The following is a 17695-nucleotide window of genomic DNA, read 5'->3' on the forward strand; positions in this document are numbered from 1 at the left end:
GGGAGTCGTGAGCTGACGTCACGCTCGATCTAGAGAGGAAAATGGGCGGAAACAAATCAAACGGACACATTTCTGAACCTAAAGCGATCTCCTGAAAGGTTGCTGTGTTTTCAGTGTCAGAATTATTGAGGACAATTCATGACATAGTAAGATAATGCCGAGGTAAGTGCTGCTGGTGAAAACATTCCAAAATAAATAAATAAAGTAAAATGAATAAATAGAAGTTACAACGAACGCAAAACTTTACTGATTTCTACAATAATTTATTATATATATTAATTATTATTATTATTTTAAATGTAAGCAATACGCTATTAAAATACATTTGATCGATGGCCAATCCAAACAAGGTATAGCTGTAATCTCGTTTTCCTTAAAAATCGCGAGAGCTTAGTACGGCCTTTCTCCCTGAGCTGCTGGTGAGGAAAGTGTACACAATCAGGTAAAATTTAGATATTTTTGCATAATCGACTGGTTATTTTAAGTGTCGACAACGAATGGTAATATATAAAAGCTTGCAGAATATCCGTGGTCATTAACGTTTGTATGTGTCTGTTGTAACGGACATTTTTAAATCAGTTGTGATCTCCTCTCCAGCGGTACAGGCTTCAATGTTATGATACAGGCCTTTATAATTAGAGCTTCCGGTCATCACAAGCGAAAATGTCGCTTAACCTTGCTTAATTTCCATAACATTGTTACATTATATATTCTCATATTATATTAACTGATTCGTTATCCTTTTTTAGGGCTGGTTGTATTAGTGCCCTACTCTTTCTCTAATTAAAATATTTAAAAAGTAAATATTATGGTATGCGTTTGTGTGTGTGTGTGTGTGTATGTATAAATATATATAATTATTCTATATATATAAAATTATTCTATAATAATTTTTATGTACATTTTTTACTAATGTAGAACACTTCATGATGAGTTATGCTGAAAAGCCAGACGACATAACACGAGAGGAGTGGATGGAAAAGCTAAATAACGTTCACATTCAGCGGGCAGACATGAATCGGCTCATTATGAATTATCTGGTGACGGGTAAGAGATCAACTGACCACTTTTCTTTTTTCTCCTTCCATTGCAGCTTTAATACAAGTGTCAGAAGATCTGTTTCACACTTTGTTTGTTTTTATTTACACAGAGGGTTTTAAAGAGGCAGCTGAGAAGTTCAGGATGGAATCAGGTATTGAACCAAGTGTTGATTTGGACTCTCTGGATGAAAGGATAAAAATTAGGGAAATGGTGCTGAAGGGACAAATTCAAGAGGCCATTGCACTGATCAACAGTCTGCATCCTGAGCTGCTGGACACTAACCGATATCTGTACTTTCATCTTCAGGTAAAGCAGATTAATGACAATTGGCTTAATATGTTTAAGACATTTAGGGCTGTATTTTGACACAGAAGCCACCCTGCAGATGTAGGATTATGTCATTGCATAGTAAATAACAATTTATCAAACACATGAAAAGCATTGCTTTATCATTTAGAACCCAACAAAACAACTAAAAGATTTTATCTGATTTAAAAACTTGTATAAATTTATTCTGTTTTAAGTGCTCTGTTTTTTGGGGCCACTCTAAGTTGTGCACTGTTGGACTTTTATTTAACAAACTGGTTATTGACCTCAATATTAAATGTGTATTGTGAAATATGTTGTACTGTTTCACGTTGACGGTCTGATGTTAAATCACAAGGTAACGATTCCAAAGTTACAAGAAGTCAAATTTAACTGCTTTCCTCCTTTAGCAACAACACCTGATAGAGTTGATTCGCCTGCGGGAAACTGAGGCTGCATTAGAGTTCGCACAGACACAGCTAGCTGAACAGGGAGAGGAAAGCCGAGAGTGTCTGACAGAGATGGAGCGCACCCTCGCACTCCTGGCGTTTGATAATCCAGAAGAGTCGCCCTTCGGTGACCTGCTTAACATGATGCAGAGACAGAAGGTAACATTGGTTTTTCTATCTTATCTTAGATTTTTTATATATTATTATCCAGGGTATAAAATTAGCACCTGCCACCAGCCAGTTGGTACTTTTTATTCGTTGGCATTTTGATCCCATTTTGGTTTGACATTTTAAATAAAAACATTTTTTTTTTATTTGGTGATTCCAGCCCTGCAGGACATCAAAGTTCACTTTCAAGGCTAGTACAGTGTGAGTGCAGAGAAGCGTTTGGTTTACTTAAGCCCCTTTCACACTGCACGTCGGACCCGCAACATTCCCGTAACATTGCCTGGTCGCCTTCTGTGTGAAAGCAACCACGTCCCGGAATTGATTACCGAATTGAACCCGGGTCGGGGACCTAATAACATTGCGGTAATCCACACATACCGCTTAGAATTAAGGCCTTGGTCTCATCAGACCAGAGTCCTTCAGGTGTTTTTTTAGCAAACTCCATGCAGACTTTCATGTCTTGCACTGAGGAGAGGCTTCCGTCGGGCGACTCTGCCATAAAGCGCCGACTGGTGGAGGGCTGCAGTGATGGTTTACTTTCTATAACTTTCTCCCATCTCCTGACTGCATCTCTGGAGCTCAGCCACAGTGATCTTTGGGTTCTTTTTACCTATCTCTTTTTTTTTTTTTTTTTTTTTTTTTTTTAACTTTGGCCAGATCTGTGCCTTGCCACAATTCTGTCTCTGAGCTCTTCAGACAGTTCCTTTGACCTCATGATTCTCATTTGCTCTGACATGCACTGTGAGTTGTAAGGTCTTATACAGACAGGTGTGTGGCTTTCTTAATCAAGTCCAATCAGTTTAAACAAACACAGCTGGACTCAAATGAAGTTGTAGAACCATCTCAAGGATGATCAGAAGAAATGGACAGCACCTGAGTTAAATATATGAGTGTTACAGCAAAGGGTCTGAATACTTAGGACCATGTGATATTTCAGTTTTTCTTTTTAATAAATGTGCGAAAATGTCAACAATTGTGTTTTTCTGTCAATATGGGGTGCTGTGTGTACATTGAGGAAAATAAAATAAAAAAATTTCCCCGACTTTTTCCTCTTTGCTCCCCTTTGAGTATTATCTGCATATATCATTTAGTTTTATCTAAATCATGGTATTTGTAGAGGGTAATGAAGGGCATGATTCTTTCAGTCTGCCAGTAATTGACAGCGTGTGGTCTTTTATAACAGGTGTGGAGCGAGGTAAACCAGGCGGTGCTGGACTATGAAAACAGAGAGTCGACACCGAAACTTGCCAAACTCCTCAAACTGCTACTTTGGGCTCAGAACGAGTTGGACCAGAAGAAAGTCAAGTACCCCAAAATGACAGATCTTAGCAAAGGCACCATCGAGGACCCCAAGTGAAAACGAACCGGCATCTCTATGCTTACATTATGCGGGGAACAAAATGGACGATTTCCCTTTCCTTAACTATTTATATACTCAGTGACTGACACTCAAACATCCTTTTATCAAACTTTTGTTTTGTTTACTTGTTGCTTATCAGAGACTTTGCTTTAAATGGGCTATGGAATTGAGATTAAGATTTAAGGGTGACTCCTAGCCAAAATGGAAACACTTTTTATCACAAATGGACTTCTGTGATTTTTGTTACCACAATGTTTGACTTGCTGAGCTAAATTGATTGCATTTTAGCTCCTTTTTTTTTTTTTGCAGAGGATTATTGTGTTTCTATTTTGTTGGTGAATGTTCAGAAAGTCTACAAATATAGTTGAGGACTGAACCACACTATTTAGATTTACCTTCTATTTGACTGTGTCCACTGATGTGAGGTACCTACGGCACAACAGTGGTGTCATCAAGGACAGTGGATTGATTGTACCAGATAAACAGAGAACGAGTTCCGTGTGCTTTCACAACTTTTATTGGCAGTGCACACTGCACAGGTATACATTTTGTATGCGTGTTAAAGGGCCCCGTTAAAGAAAATCAGCCCTTTTTTGAGTACTAATGTTTATTGCATTATAATGTTATAAAGTCATGTGACATTGTTTTCTACTGTACATTGTCATAGTATTCTTGCTTACATTGACATTTAATTGTGATTTATCAATATTGCAGAGATCAAATTGCAAGCTTCTGAAGTCAGATGCTTTACATTGGTATTAAATATTAATATATATATATATATATATATATATATATATATATTTCTTTTTTTTTTTAATCCCCAAACTCTATTTGATTTTCAAAATTGCTGCTTTTGTTGAATGCTATGGCCAAATACTTATGCTGTGATGCCTAATTAGATGTTGCAGACAGTGTTTTTTTTTTTTTTTTTTTCTATATGGCAAATGAAAGCCCCATCTTGGCTGTATTATGACTGATTATTATAATTGTTTGCGACTGACAGGTAAAGATACAAATCAGAAATTACACTTCAAATTAGCTAAAATAAGAATATGGTATGGCAACTTGGACTTTGCCATATGAAAGTCTTTCTTTGGCAATGCAATATTATCCAGGTAATAAATTATTAACCTAGACTTGACTATTCTTTTCTCGTATATAATGAAGCACAATTCGATTAATGGACAAATTGTTCTTTTGAGTCGGTTCTTTTCAGTGAGTCGAATGAACCGGTTCACAAAGCGAATCTGAAAGAATCGTTCACTATGTATCTTCTATTAATAATGACAGTTGTCTCTATCAGACATGTCTGATTCATAATAAAAATGATGGATAATCTGATCGTAAGAACCATGGTAAGAACAGCTGGAGTGAATAAATTAACTAATAGCTTAGTAGAAATGTTTGATTTGTGTCTGACATTTTATCAACACGCATATGAAAGTTAGTTTAGATAAACAGAAGATAACCAAAAAGTGGAAAACTATTTCAGTCAAGAAATGTAAATGAATTTTAGTGTTGTTTACTGTAAAAGCAGGTCTGGGTTTGTTTTATGAGTTGAACCATGACTGGAGCAATCTGGACTGGTACGCGTATAATAAACACCATTAATAACATAAACCTACCTGAATGTTTAGCTTCTCAAGCCAGACTGCTCACATAATGACGCAATTGACGTAAAATAATAAAATAATCGTTTTTATGAGCCGTTTTTAAGTGAATTGTTCAAAATAATGTGCATCACTGCATCTGTAATAACTTGAACTTCGACACCATTAGTGATGTTGCCTCTAATAAATCTGCCCTTTAAAATATAAGATTCTCAGTTTCACATTCACGCTTTTAGATAGCCGTGCCTGAATTTCTATCGTTATGAGTGGAAGGGGCTGAGTCACGTTACTTCCTGGTTTAAAGAGCCAGTGGTTGGAGGAACTGCGTGGCTGAAAAAAGAAACTGACACGTGGATCATCATCAACACTTCAGGAATCAGGAAAAAGCTGAATTTCCTTCTTCTGCGTAATAGCAGCTGTGAAAGCTCATTTCTGTCAGTCGCCGGAGCGCAATGGATGCGGCAGAGGTCTCATAAAGAGATGCTTCCGCCAAGAAACTGGAATAGAAACATATATTTTTTTCATTGCTTCGGTTTTTTGCCTGTCACGCTCGCACAGACTGGACCGAGAGGATAAACAGAGCGGATAGTCACACACGGATATATTTGGCGTTGAATGGCAATTCTACAAAAACATGGAAAGAACTCTTGTCCAGATTTGGCAGGTATTAAGGAGAACCCCGCAGATAATATCGGACCAGCTGCAGCACAGAAGAAGTGGGCAGAGTCCAGTCAGAACTGGACCAGGTGAGACCACCTCACCAAACTTTCCTCTAAATAATGATTATTAATTCAAAACAAATAAGTACAGTGCTATGATAATAAAGTATAGTAAATAAAGTATATTAATACATTATAAAATAAAAGTATAGTAATATCATGCACAAATTCACTTTATTCTAGGAAACTTTCAGGACATTTTGGCAGCAACTTTTTTTTAAAGGTTGATGAACTAAGTTCATCAGCATTAGTCAATGCATCTGAAGCAAATTAACCTAGATATGTAGCTTCCAGTTAGAAATGTAATTTATGTGCTTTGGCCTGTTATAACGTCTCATAGTTTATTGTAAAAAGATAAAATCAAAATAATCCTTGCTTCATATGGTTGTATCTGTCTGTCTTTCTGTCTGCAGGCCAGTATTGAGGATATGGACACTGGTGCTGTTGCTGGGGTCATGCCTGCTGTACTGTGCCCGTGTGGCCATGCCTATCTGTGCAGCGAACATGGCCGAGCGCTTCAGCTGGTCCAAGAGAGAGACGGGCATGGTGCTGGGCAGCTTCTTCTGGGGCTACTGCTTCACTCAGGTGCTGGGAGGCTACGTCAGTGACCGGTTAGTGAAACAAGAAATGAAATGTCATTATTTGTCTACTATGTTTAAATTATTAGTACTATTGAAATTATAAATTATATAATTATATATATGTATGAGAGAGAGAGAGAGAGAGAGAGAGAGAGAGAGGCTCTTAAATAAGTAATGGAATTACTTCTTAGTAATTTAACTAATTTAATAGATTTTAATAGAAGATATAATTGTAAGTATAGTTGGGCAACAGTTAGTAGGTCGCATAAAATAGTTTTGAATGAAACTGACTTTCTCTTAATTAATAGTGAAACGGCATTCATTTTCACTGATTCACAATTTTAAGGTCTGAAAGGAAGAACGGCTGAACAGTGAATTCATGAATACTCAGATATTGCGTTAATGTGACAGCAGTCTTTGTTTTACAGGTGTGGCTCTATTAAAACCGTCACAGTTGCCATGTGGAAGAAGTGCTTTAAATATTTGTTGAGCAGGTTGTGGCTAACATTTCGTCTGCATTGTCACACTGGTTACATTGCCAAACAGCTAGCAGTGGATGTCTGTCCCAGATTAGATCTAGTTTAGCTTTTCGTAATTTTGTTTAGTTTATATTTAAAAAATAATGACTGCAGGTGTGTTAATAATATGATGCGCATGTGAGCTAAAATACAATAATGTTACAGAACTACAAGTCTAGAGAGCCACAGCCTGCTCAGAATTGGGACTTGACATGATAAAGCAGGTGATACAAATGAAGCTTGCAATGAATCACTTGTCTGCATTGGTCTCATGCTGCAGTTCTAAAGACTGAAGCAGCACTATAAAGTTTTTAGTGTTGCGAGCCCTGCGGTATATCTGGTTTGCTGGTGAAATGCTTAGAAATAAATTCAAATGCAAAAAACTCATGTTTGGATTTGATGTAGTGTTCATAAATGCTTGTTGATTTGTTTAGGGTGGGAGGAGAGAAAGTGATGCTGTTGTCAGCGGCAGCATGGGGAGCAATGACCGCCTTCACGCCAATCTTAGCCCATCTCTGCTCCCAGCCCATCGTCTCCATGACCATCTCCCGCTTCCTCATGGGCCTGCTGCAGGGTGAGGGGTCGCACCATCACAAAACCAGATGAACTTCACACAACTCTGCTTATGTGCTTTCATGCTGCTCTGACTCTTTACTTTATAAGATCTAATGACACTGAATTGCATTAATAGTTTACGCTTTTGGAAAGTTACAAAACAGTATTCGGCTGTTCTCAGTATTTTTCTAAATGAGGCTGTAGTTTGCTGTAGAGCTGTGCAGTTTGGGGAAACTTGTTTGGTAAATCTTTGCTTTCAGATTGTTAGCAAATTGCAAAATGTTCCCTCCTGCAAAGTGTGACCCTTTTTTTATGTGAATTGGTCTTTTGCTGTGGAGTGGAGCATAATTGTTTTGTGGTTGGCAAAGTGTTGAAATCTAACCACTATCATGCTCTGCCTTGCAAGTATGTCTTTTTGCAGACCCCTTGTTTTAGTGAAAGAAGTCTGTAAAAAGACAAAGGACTGCTATAAAATATGCAATTAATTTAAAACTTATGACTTTGATTCCTTTGCCAGCATAGATGGTGGCACAGTTTGATTTTGATACAGAAATATTAAAGTTTGTTCAAAGTAAATAATGGCGGCCAGGCCTCTGCTACTAATCAGAATAAACAGCTTTACATTATTCAGCATTATGAGATGGGTACAAAATGTAATATTACAATACAGTAGTACTTACACATTACAATACACAATCTACAGTGCAGGATCAAATAGAAAGTGAGTAGTTGTAATGTGCGAGGATGCCCAAAATATCATTCATATGTCAATTAGTTATTATATTAAAAATATTTGTTAGATTTATCATATTGACTGTTTTTTGGTCGTTAGCCGTAATATGAGTGTTTGTTTTCTTGCTGTTATCATGTGATGCTCAGGTGTTCACTACCCTTCTCTGGCCAGTCTGTGCTCTCAGAAGGTTGTGGAGAGTGAGAGGGGCTTCCTCATGAGCACCGTAGGAACCGGCTCATACCTGGGGTTAGTGTCTGATCTCTGACTGTGTCTGCTTTCTCTGTTATATTTAGAAACGTAACGGATGTCTTTCAGACTGAAGTAGTGTAACTGTGTGTGTGTGTGTAGGACTCTGGTGATCGGAGGCATAGGCTCTCTGATGCTGGACTTGTATGGCTGGGAGAGTGTGTTCTACATCTCTGGGCTTCTGTCTTTGTTGTGGGCGTACTGCATGTGGAAGTATCTGCTTAAAGGAGAAGGTATGTACAGAATATGAATAGAAGCACAAACATTTGTGTACATTGGGAATCTCTTGGCACCTCACAATTTGATTTAGATTCAGACAATCATGATACAATTCCTAAATTGTAAAAAACATGAAAAACATTATAAACGTCTTTACTCTCATTTTTGATCAATTGAATGTATCCTTACTGAATAAAAGTAATAATTTATTTACAAAGTCTTACTGACCCCCTAACTTTTGATGGTATGGTCCTTTGTAAAAATCGTAGCCATTCTTAAATATGCAAAAATATTTCACAACACGATTTCCCAATCAAAATCAAGGATTCTAGACAACTGTGTAATAAACTAATGTCATATTTTATCGTTTAACCGTGTAAGCCATTTGTGGTAGCTTGGCTAAAATGTGGGTAAATGTATGCATGTGTGTATATATGTGTGTGTTTTTATTAACAAGTACATGAGAAGCAGGGGGTCTTTATTTATACACTCCATGCAGAACAGGGACTATAGCTGTGCTGTTATTCCTTCCTTAGCAGGTGTTTGTTTAAAGACTAATTGTGCTTGTGTTTGTCAGGTCCCATCATCACACTGGAGTCTCTGGGCAGCGCTGGGACCCAGTCCAAACTGACCAGGAGAAACTGGCTGCGTCTCTTCAGACAGCCAGCTGTGTGGTGAGATTAGGACCTGAATACTGCGTGTGTGTGTGTGTGTGTGTGTGTGTGTGTGTGTGAGAGAGAGAGCGCGCATGGATGCTGAACAAAGGGTCTTTACTAAGCTCCCATAAAGGCCTGATTCACATCTGTTCCATGTCTGTCTATATATAGAGCACCCAGAAACAGTAACACAGTTCTCCGTCCTGTCAGCTAAACACGGCGGAGGGTTTCTGACTGCATACATGATGATTTTAGTTTAATGTGTACATTAATGTTTAAGGAAAAGTTGATGATAATTATGCAGTTATTTAAAAATGCTGCTGCACTTTACCATTTTGATTATGCTTGAGAGGGTGTGCTCTAGCAGTAACGGTTATTATTATAGAGTAGAGAATCACTTCCTTGACAAAATCCAACAGTATATTTCCGTTGGCTTTTGGATATTGCAGATATTTATACATTTTGTTCATCATGATAGTATTTACAAATTAACACAACTTGTATGAATTTTGAAGCCTAAATACAATCACCAGAAGTAAAAAGCTGAATGTCAGCTATAAACAAGCTACACTAAGGTCACATGACTTCAACGCTTCCATCACTAAGCTTCTGATGACTCTTTCAGTCTTCATGGGGAAATAAATAAACAACGCTTTCCTTCAAAGTTTGAGTTACAGTAATTGGCAAGAGAACAAGTATACAGTTGTGGCCAAAAATGTCATCCCCCTTTGTAAATATATGATCAAAGAAGGCTGTGAAAATTCAATATAATTGTGTCTAATGAGTATTTGAGAAAAAATATTAAAACAATTATTAAAAAGTATTTATTTCATAATGGTATTCCCCCCCCCGTATTAAATTCTTATTATCCAATGAAAGGATATATTTTTGGCCACGACTGTACTATTAGAGCACTCTCACAGTAAACGCATGTGTAATCAACATTTGTAAAATGACACTGGATCCAGTATCATGCAAATAATGCAAGCATTTCGATTACTGAGACCATTGTAGAAATGTGCTTTTAGCCATAATTGATTTATTCAACAAGCATTTTTCCCAAATTTTTGTATTTGGTTATGTGATCGCAACATGGCGGCACCCATGTGAGATGGCCCGTATCACCTTAATAGATGTAAAATAATACCACTTTTATTAGCCTACTTGTATCACTGGAGTCTTTATCTACATCATCATAAACATATTTGTCTATTTATCAATGAGCATATTTTGGTAACATTCATTTCAAATGCATCCTGAACGCTCCTGTCTGTTTTTCAGCGCCGTCATTATTACACACTTGTGTTGTGCTAGCACCTTCTTCACATTGCTGTCATGGCTGCCAACGTTTTTCAAGGACACCTTCCCTGATGCCAAGGTAAACTGAACTAGGCTCCTTTAAAAACCGTGTGTGAGAAAACTATCCGTGTCATACATGAGTGTGTATACTGAGATTTTTCTCCAGTTATGAATTTCTGAGAAAGAGAGAGAGCTGGTCATGTTAGCATGATGCTGTTGTGATTGAACTCCAGGAGAGGGCTCCACATCACAGTGCATCAGAGAGTGTGTTTGAGTCATATTCGCTAAAGTGTATATCCACCTGCAGTGGACTTGCCTATTGTTCATTGCTTGTTCCTGTGTGCATCTGCCCGTGTGTGTGTTTGATGGTATGTCTGCATGTGTGTTTCCTCAGGGTTGGGTGTTTAACGTGATCCCATGGCTTGTGGCCATCCCTTCTTCCCTGTTTAGTGGCTTTCTTTCAGACCATCTAATCAGTCAGGGTACGAAACCATACATGCTACACAAAAACACTCACCGTTTCTTGTTCGAAGATATACATTTGTTTGTTCTTCATGCTCATGTCTTTTTGGTAATGATCCAGTGACGGCTGCACCCTGTAATCACTGTTCTGTAGTGACTGTGCTCTTTCCCACCAGTGTTACGAGTCTGTTGTAAATGTCAAGTCTACATGATTGTAATTGACATCTAAATCTGTTAAATGTTTCTCAGCTGGCACACTCTTCTTTGTCTTTTAAAGGTTTTGATACTGCATCAGTGAGAAAACTCATGCAGGTATGTTTGAAATGGACACTCTCTTATGCTCTCTAATGCAAGGCTGCATTAATTTGATGAAAATACAGTAAAAAAACAATAGTACCATAAAATATTGCAATTAAAATCGCTGTATTTGAATATATTTCATATATTAAAGCTGAATTTTCAGCATCGTTACATCAGTCTTCAGTGTCACATGATCCTTCAGAAATCATCTAATGTGCTGATTTGCTGCTCAAGAAACATTTCTTATTATTATCAGTGTTGAAAACAGTTGTGCTGCTTAAAATATTTGTAGAAACCTTTATATAATTTCAGGATCTTTTGATAGAAAGTCCAAAACTGCAGCTTTTATTTGAAATGGAAATCTTTTCTAACAATAAATATGTTTACGTTCACATCTATTTAATGTATCCTTCCTGAATAAAAGTATGAATTTCTTTCAAAAACCCTGAATATAATCTGTATTATTGTGTTTGCAGTTCTTCTCTATGGGCGTCTCCAGTGTGTTTACTCTGTTTCTGTGTGGGACCACCACCTTCCCCACAGCTGTGGCTTTCGTGTCCGCTACTATGGGCCTCACCACATTCAGCCACTGGTAATGCCACTCTCTCTTACACATGCGCTGAAAACAATGAATATAGTAATGCATGTTCATTCCTTGATTTCTGTTAATTCAAGCTCTAATTAATTGTTTGTAAAAGTCTCTGCCTAATGCATGAAAGTGAAAGTGAAAATGTAACTGTCTCTCTCTTTAGTGGGGTTTCAGTCAATGTTCAGGATCTGGCTCCATCCTGTGCAGGGGCTTTGTTTGGTTTGTAGCATTCTCTATACTTTAATCCACACTATGATTGCACACTTCAGGATAACTATAGTAGCTTTCACACCAATGGACAAGAACATTGTCTATTCTAAACATATGCATCAGTAGAAAAGGGTTTTGATTGGCTGTCAGTTGTTTTATTGTTCATCAGCTGGAAAACAGAAATGCTCTGAAAGTGATTTCAAATTATTTTATAATTTTTATTCATTTGTATTTTATTTTTATTTTTTCAGTACTTAAACTTACTTTATTTCGGTTAGTTGCCAAGTCAACATTTCAAATTTTCTTTTGGTTTAGGATTCTTCATAATTTATTTTCCGTTAACGTGGATTTTATTTCAAGTACAATTTTAATAGTTTTTTTAATAGTGTTAGACAAGGGTCCTCTTCTTGATTATCATTATATTTACGATTTAAAACTTTTTTTTTACTTTGTAGATATTGTTAGAGTATTCTTTCTTAGTGTGCACATATTTATTGTTATTTTACAATAAGCAATATTTCTGCTATTTAAACAGCACAGAGAATATCACCAATCAGTCTCATTATTATATTTGTCTAATCTAAATCTATAAAATGTTTTTTTTTCTTTTCTTTCAGGAGTGATGAATACCTGTGGAGCATTTACAGGTAAAAACAGTGTAAAGCCACTGATATTTTATAAATGTCAAATTTATATTAATCACTTAAAATGAAAGAAGGACTCTAGCTCAGTTTTTAAGTAGATTGTAAGTGTGCTGTATGTGTTAATGCTGTTGTGTGTGTGTGTGTGTGTGTGTGTGTGTGTGTGTGTTAGGGGTCATCATGGTGTATTTCTCAGGGTATCTGATCGAGGCCACTGGTTCCTGGGCGTCTGTTTTTGGCCTCATCACGGTCCTGAATCTGCTGGGTTTAGGAACATTTTTAAGCTTCGCTGAAGCTCGCAGAGTGGACCTAGATCTAATGAAGGGGCGTTACCACAACATCCACATCTGAGAGCACGGGACGGGGGCAGAGCAGCTGAAAGGATGGGTCTTCTTTGGCTGAAGAGAATCTAGGAAAAGCTGTATGAGATACTTAACAGTTATGGATCTGTTATAGGTCACTAGCAGCCAGTATGAAGTGTGTTAATGAATATTTTGTTAAGGTCCTTGCGTTCATTCATTTCTATTTTATCCTGTAGCACTTGTGTTGGTTTATGGTAGCAGTTTCTTTAATATCATCCTTACTGTGACCAAAACGGACCATTAATCAGATGAAGGCCAAAGGCTAGAGCTTGAGTGTCTGAGTACTGACGATGTTTATGAAATTATTGTATCTTTTCATTTTGGCATGGTATGATCATTTAAAATACCTTGTTTCAGACATCTCAGCTATTTTTCACACTCCGAGTGTGATGAAGATTACAGTTTGTTACCGCAGAATTGGAGTTTGTCCCAGTTTGAAGAGCGTTACTGTCATCAGATGAAACATGTGCTAGGTCATCTTGTCATTGGCTGATCCTTTAAAGCAGTTTTTTTGTCTCCACTGTCTGCTGTTGAGAAGAGTTTCTGATCTTTAAAGGACGTCTTTGTTTCAAACTGCTAGTTTGCTTTTTGTCTTTGATTGATTCAGTCATTAGAGACTTCTCTCGGGTGGTCATTTGCTTGGACCAAAATGTTGCACAATGAAATGAATGTATTATGGTGATGAGCTTTATTGTGTAGAGACAAGATCCTGAATATTATATCTAACTGGGAATTATTAGACCAAAAATATTTCATTTCAATTCATGCAACTTGAATATTTAGCCTGTAAGTGTATAATGTACGATCAAACAAAAACTAAAACATGGTCACAAAAGTGAATCTCCCTTTCCCCAGCTGTCACAGCTTTGAGTAAAATAAAGTGTTACTGTTTAGTTCTTATAAAGAACAGAAGTAAAAGCAAGGACTAGGAAGGCGCTTTAATGGTTCGTGGCAAATTTGCAAAGAAACAGGAAAAAAAGACTTGAATTATTATAGAAAACATTTCTTTGCATGAGACTCAATGATTTTTTTTCCCCAGTACATAAAATGATAAGAAATGTTCTCAAAGGTTATTTGTTATTAAAATGTTATTTTATACATAGATTAGATATCACTGTGTGTAATATATAAAGTACACAATATTTCAGAAATCGTTTATATTTATATCTGATTTAGAAGTTAGATTGAAAATGCTTATATGATCTTTGCTTTATATATATATTGTATGTTTTTTTTTCTGGGTTGTGTGTTCTTGTTTTGACTGATGCAGCTTTATAGAAACGCCATCTCGCATAAATAATGTTCCATTCTATTTAATGCTGTTTAATTTGAAGTGTTATTGTTTTACAATAGACTGTTGTGCATAACTGAATTATGACTGGGGTTTGTTCTATCATCAAAGCTGACAATGACTTGTGTTAGAGAAGCGATGATGAAATTTTGCATATTTATTATGTTCGCGTCATTCTTATTAAACTTATTTGACTCAAGACTAGGAAATACAAAGGCGATCTGTGAACTAAAGCAGTGGCATCCCATCCTGAGTTGAGGTCGAAAGATATGTTTCAAAGAAAACTGAATCAGACCATACTGTGTTCTTATTTTCGAGACAAATGTTACATGAAAGAAATGTAAACAATGTAAATGCAGTATTCTTTATTTGTAAGCATATTTTGCTGAAATATAAAAGTATATTTTATCAAGTGGAATATGTTTTGTGTTTTAATATACACCTCCAATAGAGCGAACCTAGACACTGAAGTTGTATTGTGAACCACAACACCAGGAGACTCTAGAAAATGTGGTTTTGTTTTGTTAAGTTCCTGCCGGTTTATTTATTTATTTTTCCAGATATTTTATTTCAATTTTATTTTTTCACCTTTGTCCCAAACTGGGACAAATGTTTTAAAATTTGAAAACCCATGGTAAAAATTTAGCTTTTCAATTTAGGATAGTCAAAACAAAGTGTGAGTCATTATCAAATCATTTCAATCTTGTCTGAAAAGTTTTTATTATATATTTTTAGGTAATTTATGACTGTCATTTACTTGTGCCATCATTTTCACAATGACTAACTACACTAGTAATAATAATAATAATTATATATATATATATATATAATGTAATGTAATCATTTACCAGGAAGAAAACCGTGTCAGTTAATAAATTAAGATGAAATCTTTGATATGATGAGTGACAAAAATAAATAAAAGGTACAAAAGATAAATAATGTGACACCCATCTCAGCCACATAAGAAAATACCATGCTTTAGTAAATCAAAATTATGACATAAAAAAAATAAGAATTTATAAGGTAAAAGTCATAATTATATTTCTATCAAAATTACAAGATAGTCATGAGTCTTTATTACTTTCTTATTTTAGAGACAACTGTCAGGTGAAAAGAAATGTAAATTAGGTATTCTGTGTTTGTAAGTGCATTTTACTGAAACATATAAGTATATTTTCAAAGTATATGTTCTGTGTTTTAATGTAATTTACCTTCTTCAGATTGATCCATAGCATATTAACGTTGTATTGAGAGCCACACCAGCAGGGGGCAGCAGAGTCCACAAAACAGTGTGGTGAAGCGGGCCTACCTCACTTAAAGGTTTACAGTCCGCTAACTGAGTCTGGCACAAACATTCAAATACTGAAAGAGGCCTTTATGCGTGTAATTGAAAGTGTGTGGGTGGGCATATGTGCGTGTTTAACTGGAGTGTCATGGCTAGCACCTCCCGACTGTTTCTAGCATCATCACACACCTCAGTTTCCAGTCTGGAAACTTCACCAACTGCGTCCAACCTTCAACTCCACACAGTCTTTTTAGTATACTTCAGTTCTGATCATCTACATGTATTAACAGACACTTTCACAGAGCTCATCCGAAATATATGCCTGCAAGTAGCCTGTGCTGGAAAGGCCAGCGCGCTAATGATTCTTGCAGAGCCATATTGCGGCAACTAGTCGTTCACAGTTTTGTCATCATTCCAGAGCTATATCATCATGGATGGACGTGTAGGTCTTCCTCTGCTTCTGTCGCAGAAATATGGGGTGGCACCATATGGCAGGTCGCTGCGTGGCATGCTGGTGAGTTGGCAATATGTGCGTGTGCCAGGCATCCGTCAACCCTCTCACGGGACTCTCTCGGGTTACCATAGAGACAGATGGTGATGGGAAGGGGGGTGAGATCAGCGGCCTGGGGCAAAGTGGGCGACACTGTGTCACACCTGAAGATGAGTGGGACTCCATGCATCTCCATGAGGAACAGAACAGATCACTTTTCATGTTAGATTCATTTGTTTGTTAATAGTATAGTTCTCGGTACAAATAGTGTATTTGTGGATTTGTCCAGACTGTTTGAGTGACATTATCCTGATCTCTTCTTATGTGTGGATGCATGTTTGTTTGTGTGCGATTGCACAGATTACGGTGTTGCATTCTTCTGCCATTTTACAGATGCAATTTTTTTAAGCTTGTCCCAAATTGGGACCGATGTTTTAAAATAAAAATGGGAAAATAAAAAAAGGAACTTTAGATGGCATTTTGACATGAGATATGTGCCAAAAATAAATATTCGAAAAATAAAAGAAAAAAGGTAACTATATGGAAGCCTATTTCAACAACATAAGAAAAAAAAATCATGCTTGGGTAAATCATAATTATGACATAAAATGTTGAAAGTATGACATACTTAGAGATTACAAATTGAATTGATGACACAAAAATAATGAGTTAAAAAGTTATTTTTGACATAAAAAGTAAATATGACAAATGTGGCATAATTATTACAACTATTTATAAAAAAAAATGACTTGCAATTTAGTTTAATGACTTAATTAATTAATAAAAAAAAATTATTATGTTTTTATTGTCACTTTTTATCACAGATATCACAAAACATATATTTGGACATTTCTTCTACAAATGTTATTTCCATTGTGTCATTTCCTCCATAATGCTTTTATACACAATACATCATTTGAGATGTGTTGGAAATGCTAGTAAGTTTCAGAAAAAAAGAATGAAAAAAATGAAAGAATCGTCCAATAGGCTATAAACAGGTTGTCGGTAAAATCGGTTGTCAATCTAATCTTTTAAACATAAATGATTCTAAAATAAAATATTGATATGTCCCATTTCTAATCTTTTTACGTGCTTTGGTTTAGTGAATTTGAACAAAATCAAAACGGAGGTATAAGGGCACTGTTTTCAGGATATTATTGAATTTAACACATCTGGTTGTGGCATGCCATAGTATCACATCTTTTACATATCTTAGGGACCGCGGCAAAGCCCTTAATTAACTCATGCGGGAAGTGACAGAGGAACAGCCCCCTGCACACATTATTGTTTTTCGTCGCAATGAAGGAGTAAAGAGCCTGTCAGAGGAGTGGGAGATGAGTGAAATAGTGCTGTTAATTACTAATTAACTTCAAGCTAATGACAATGTCACTGTGTCGTCGTCTCAACGACTGCACCCCCCCCCCCCCAAACTCAGACCTGCTCTGCATGCTAAATAGTCTAACACATGCACAATTTAGTCTCCATGATAAATATAATTTGGATTATAGATATACATTTTATTGCACAATTTTTTGGGTACAGAATTTCAGTCCCAGAAAAACAATATAGACTACTTTGATGATTAAGTAGAGTATGTAGTGA

General features: G+C 36.5%; 2 protein-coding genes across 3 annotated transcripts; both read left to right on the forward strand.

The window, feature by feature from the left end:
• Nucleotides 1–45: 45 nt before the first annotated feature.
• Nucleotides 46–3979, forward strand: LOC113094708 (glucose-induced degradation protein 8-B homolog). 2 transcript variants are annotated; one of them, XM_026260322.1, is made up of 5 exons: nucleotides 46–162; nucleotides 919–1047; nucleotides 1151–1347; nucleotides 1758–1955; nucleotides 3148–3979. In XM_026260322.1, exons 2-5 carry the CDS (start codon nucleotides 927–929, stop codon nucleotides 3319–3321), a joined length of 690 nt encoding a protein of 229 aa, XP_026116107.1. In that variant the 5' UTR covers nucleotides 46–162; nucleotides 919–926; the 3' UTR covers nucleotides 3322–3979. The 2 variants fall into 2 exon arrangements, with proteins under 2 accessions (XP_026116107.1, XP_026116106.1); XM_026260321.1 differs by lacking the exon at nucleotides 46–162 and adding an exon at nucleotides 348–442.
• A 1573-nt stretch (nucleotides 3980–5552) lies between these two features.
• LOC113094707 (solute carrier family 17 member 9-like) lies at nucleotides 5553–14731 on the forward strand. The gene is made up of 13 exons (XM_026260319.1): nucleotides 5553–5683; nucleotides 6070–6267; nucleotides 7190–7329; nucleotides 8190–8289; nucleotides 8392–8522; nucleotides 9086–9182; nucleotides 10446–10542; nucleotides 10858–10945; nucleotides 11203–11237; nucleotides 11702–11817; nucleotides 11978–12033; nucleotides 12642–12671; nucleotides 12838–14731. Exons 1-13 carry the CDS (start codon nucleotides 5553–5555, stop codon nucleotides 13014–13016), a joined length of 1398 nt encoding a protein of 465 aa, XP_026116104.1. The 3' UTR covers nucleotides 13017–14731.
• The last annotated feature ends 2964 nt before the right edge of the window (nucleotides 14732–17695 follow it).

Source organism: Carassius auratus, unplaced genomic scaffold (assembly GCF_003368295.1).
Source record: "Carassius auratus strain Wakin unplaced genomic scaffold, ASM336829v1 scaf_tig00215416, whole genome shotgun sequence".
In the NCBI taxonomy this organism is placed as follows: domain Eukaryota; kingdom Metazoa; phylum Chordata; class Actinopteri; order Cypriniformes; family Cyprinidae; genus Carassius; species Carassius auratus.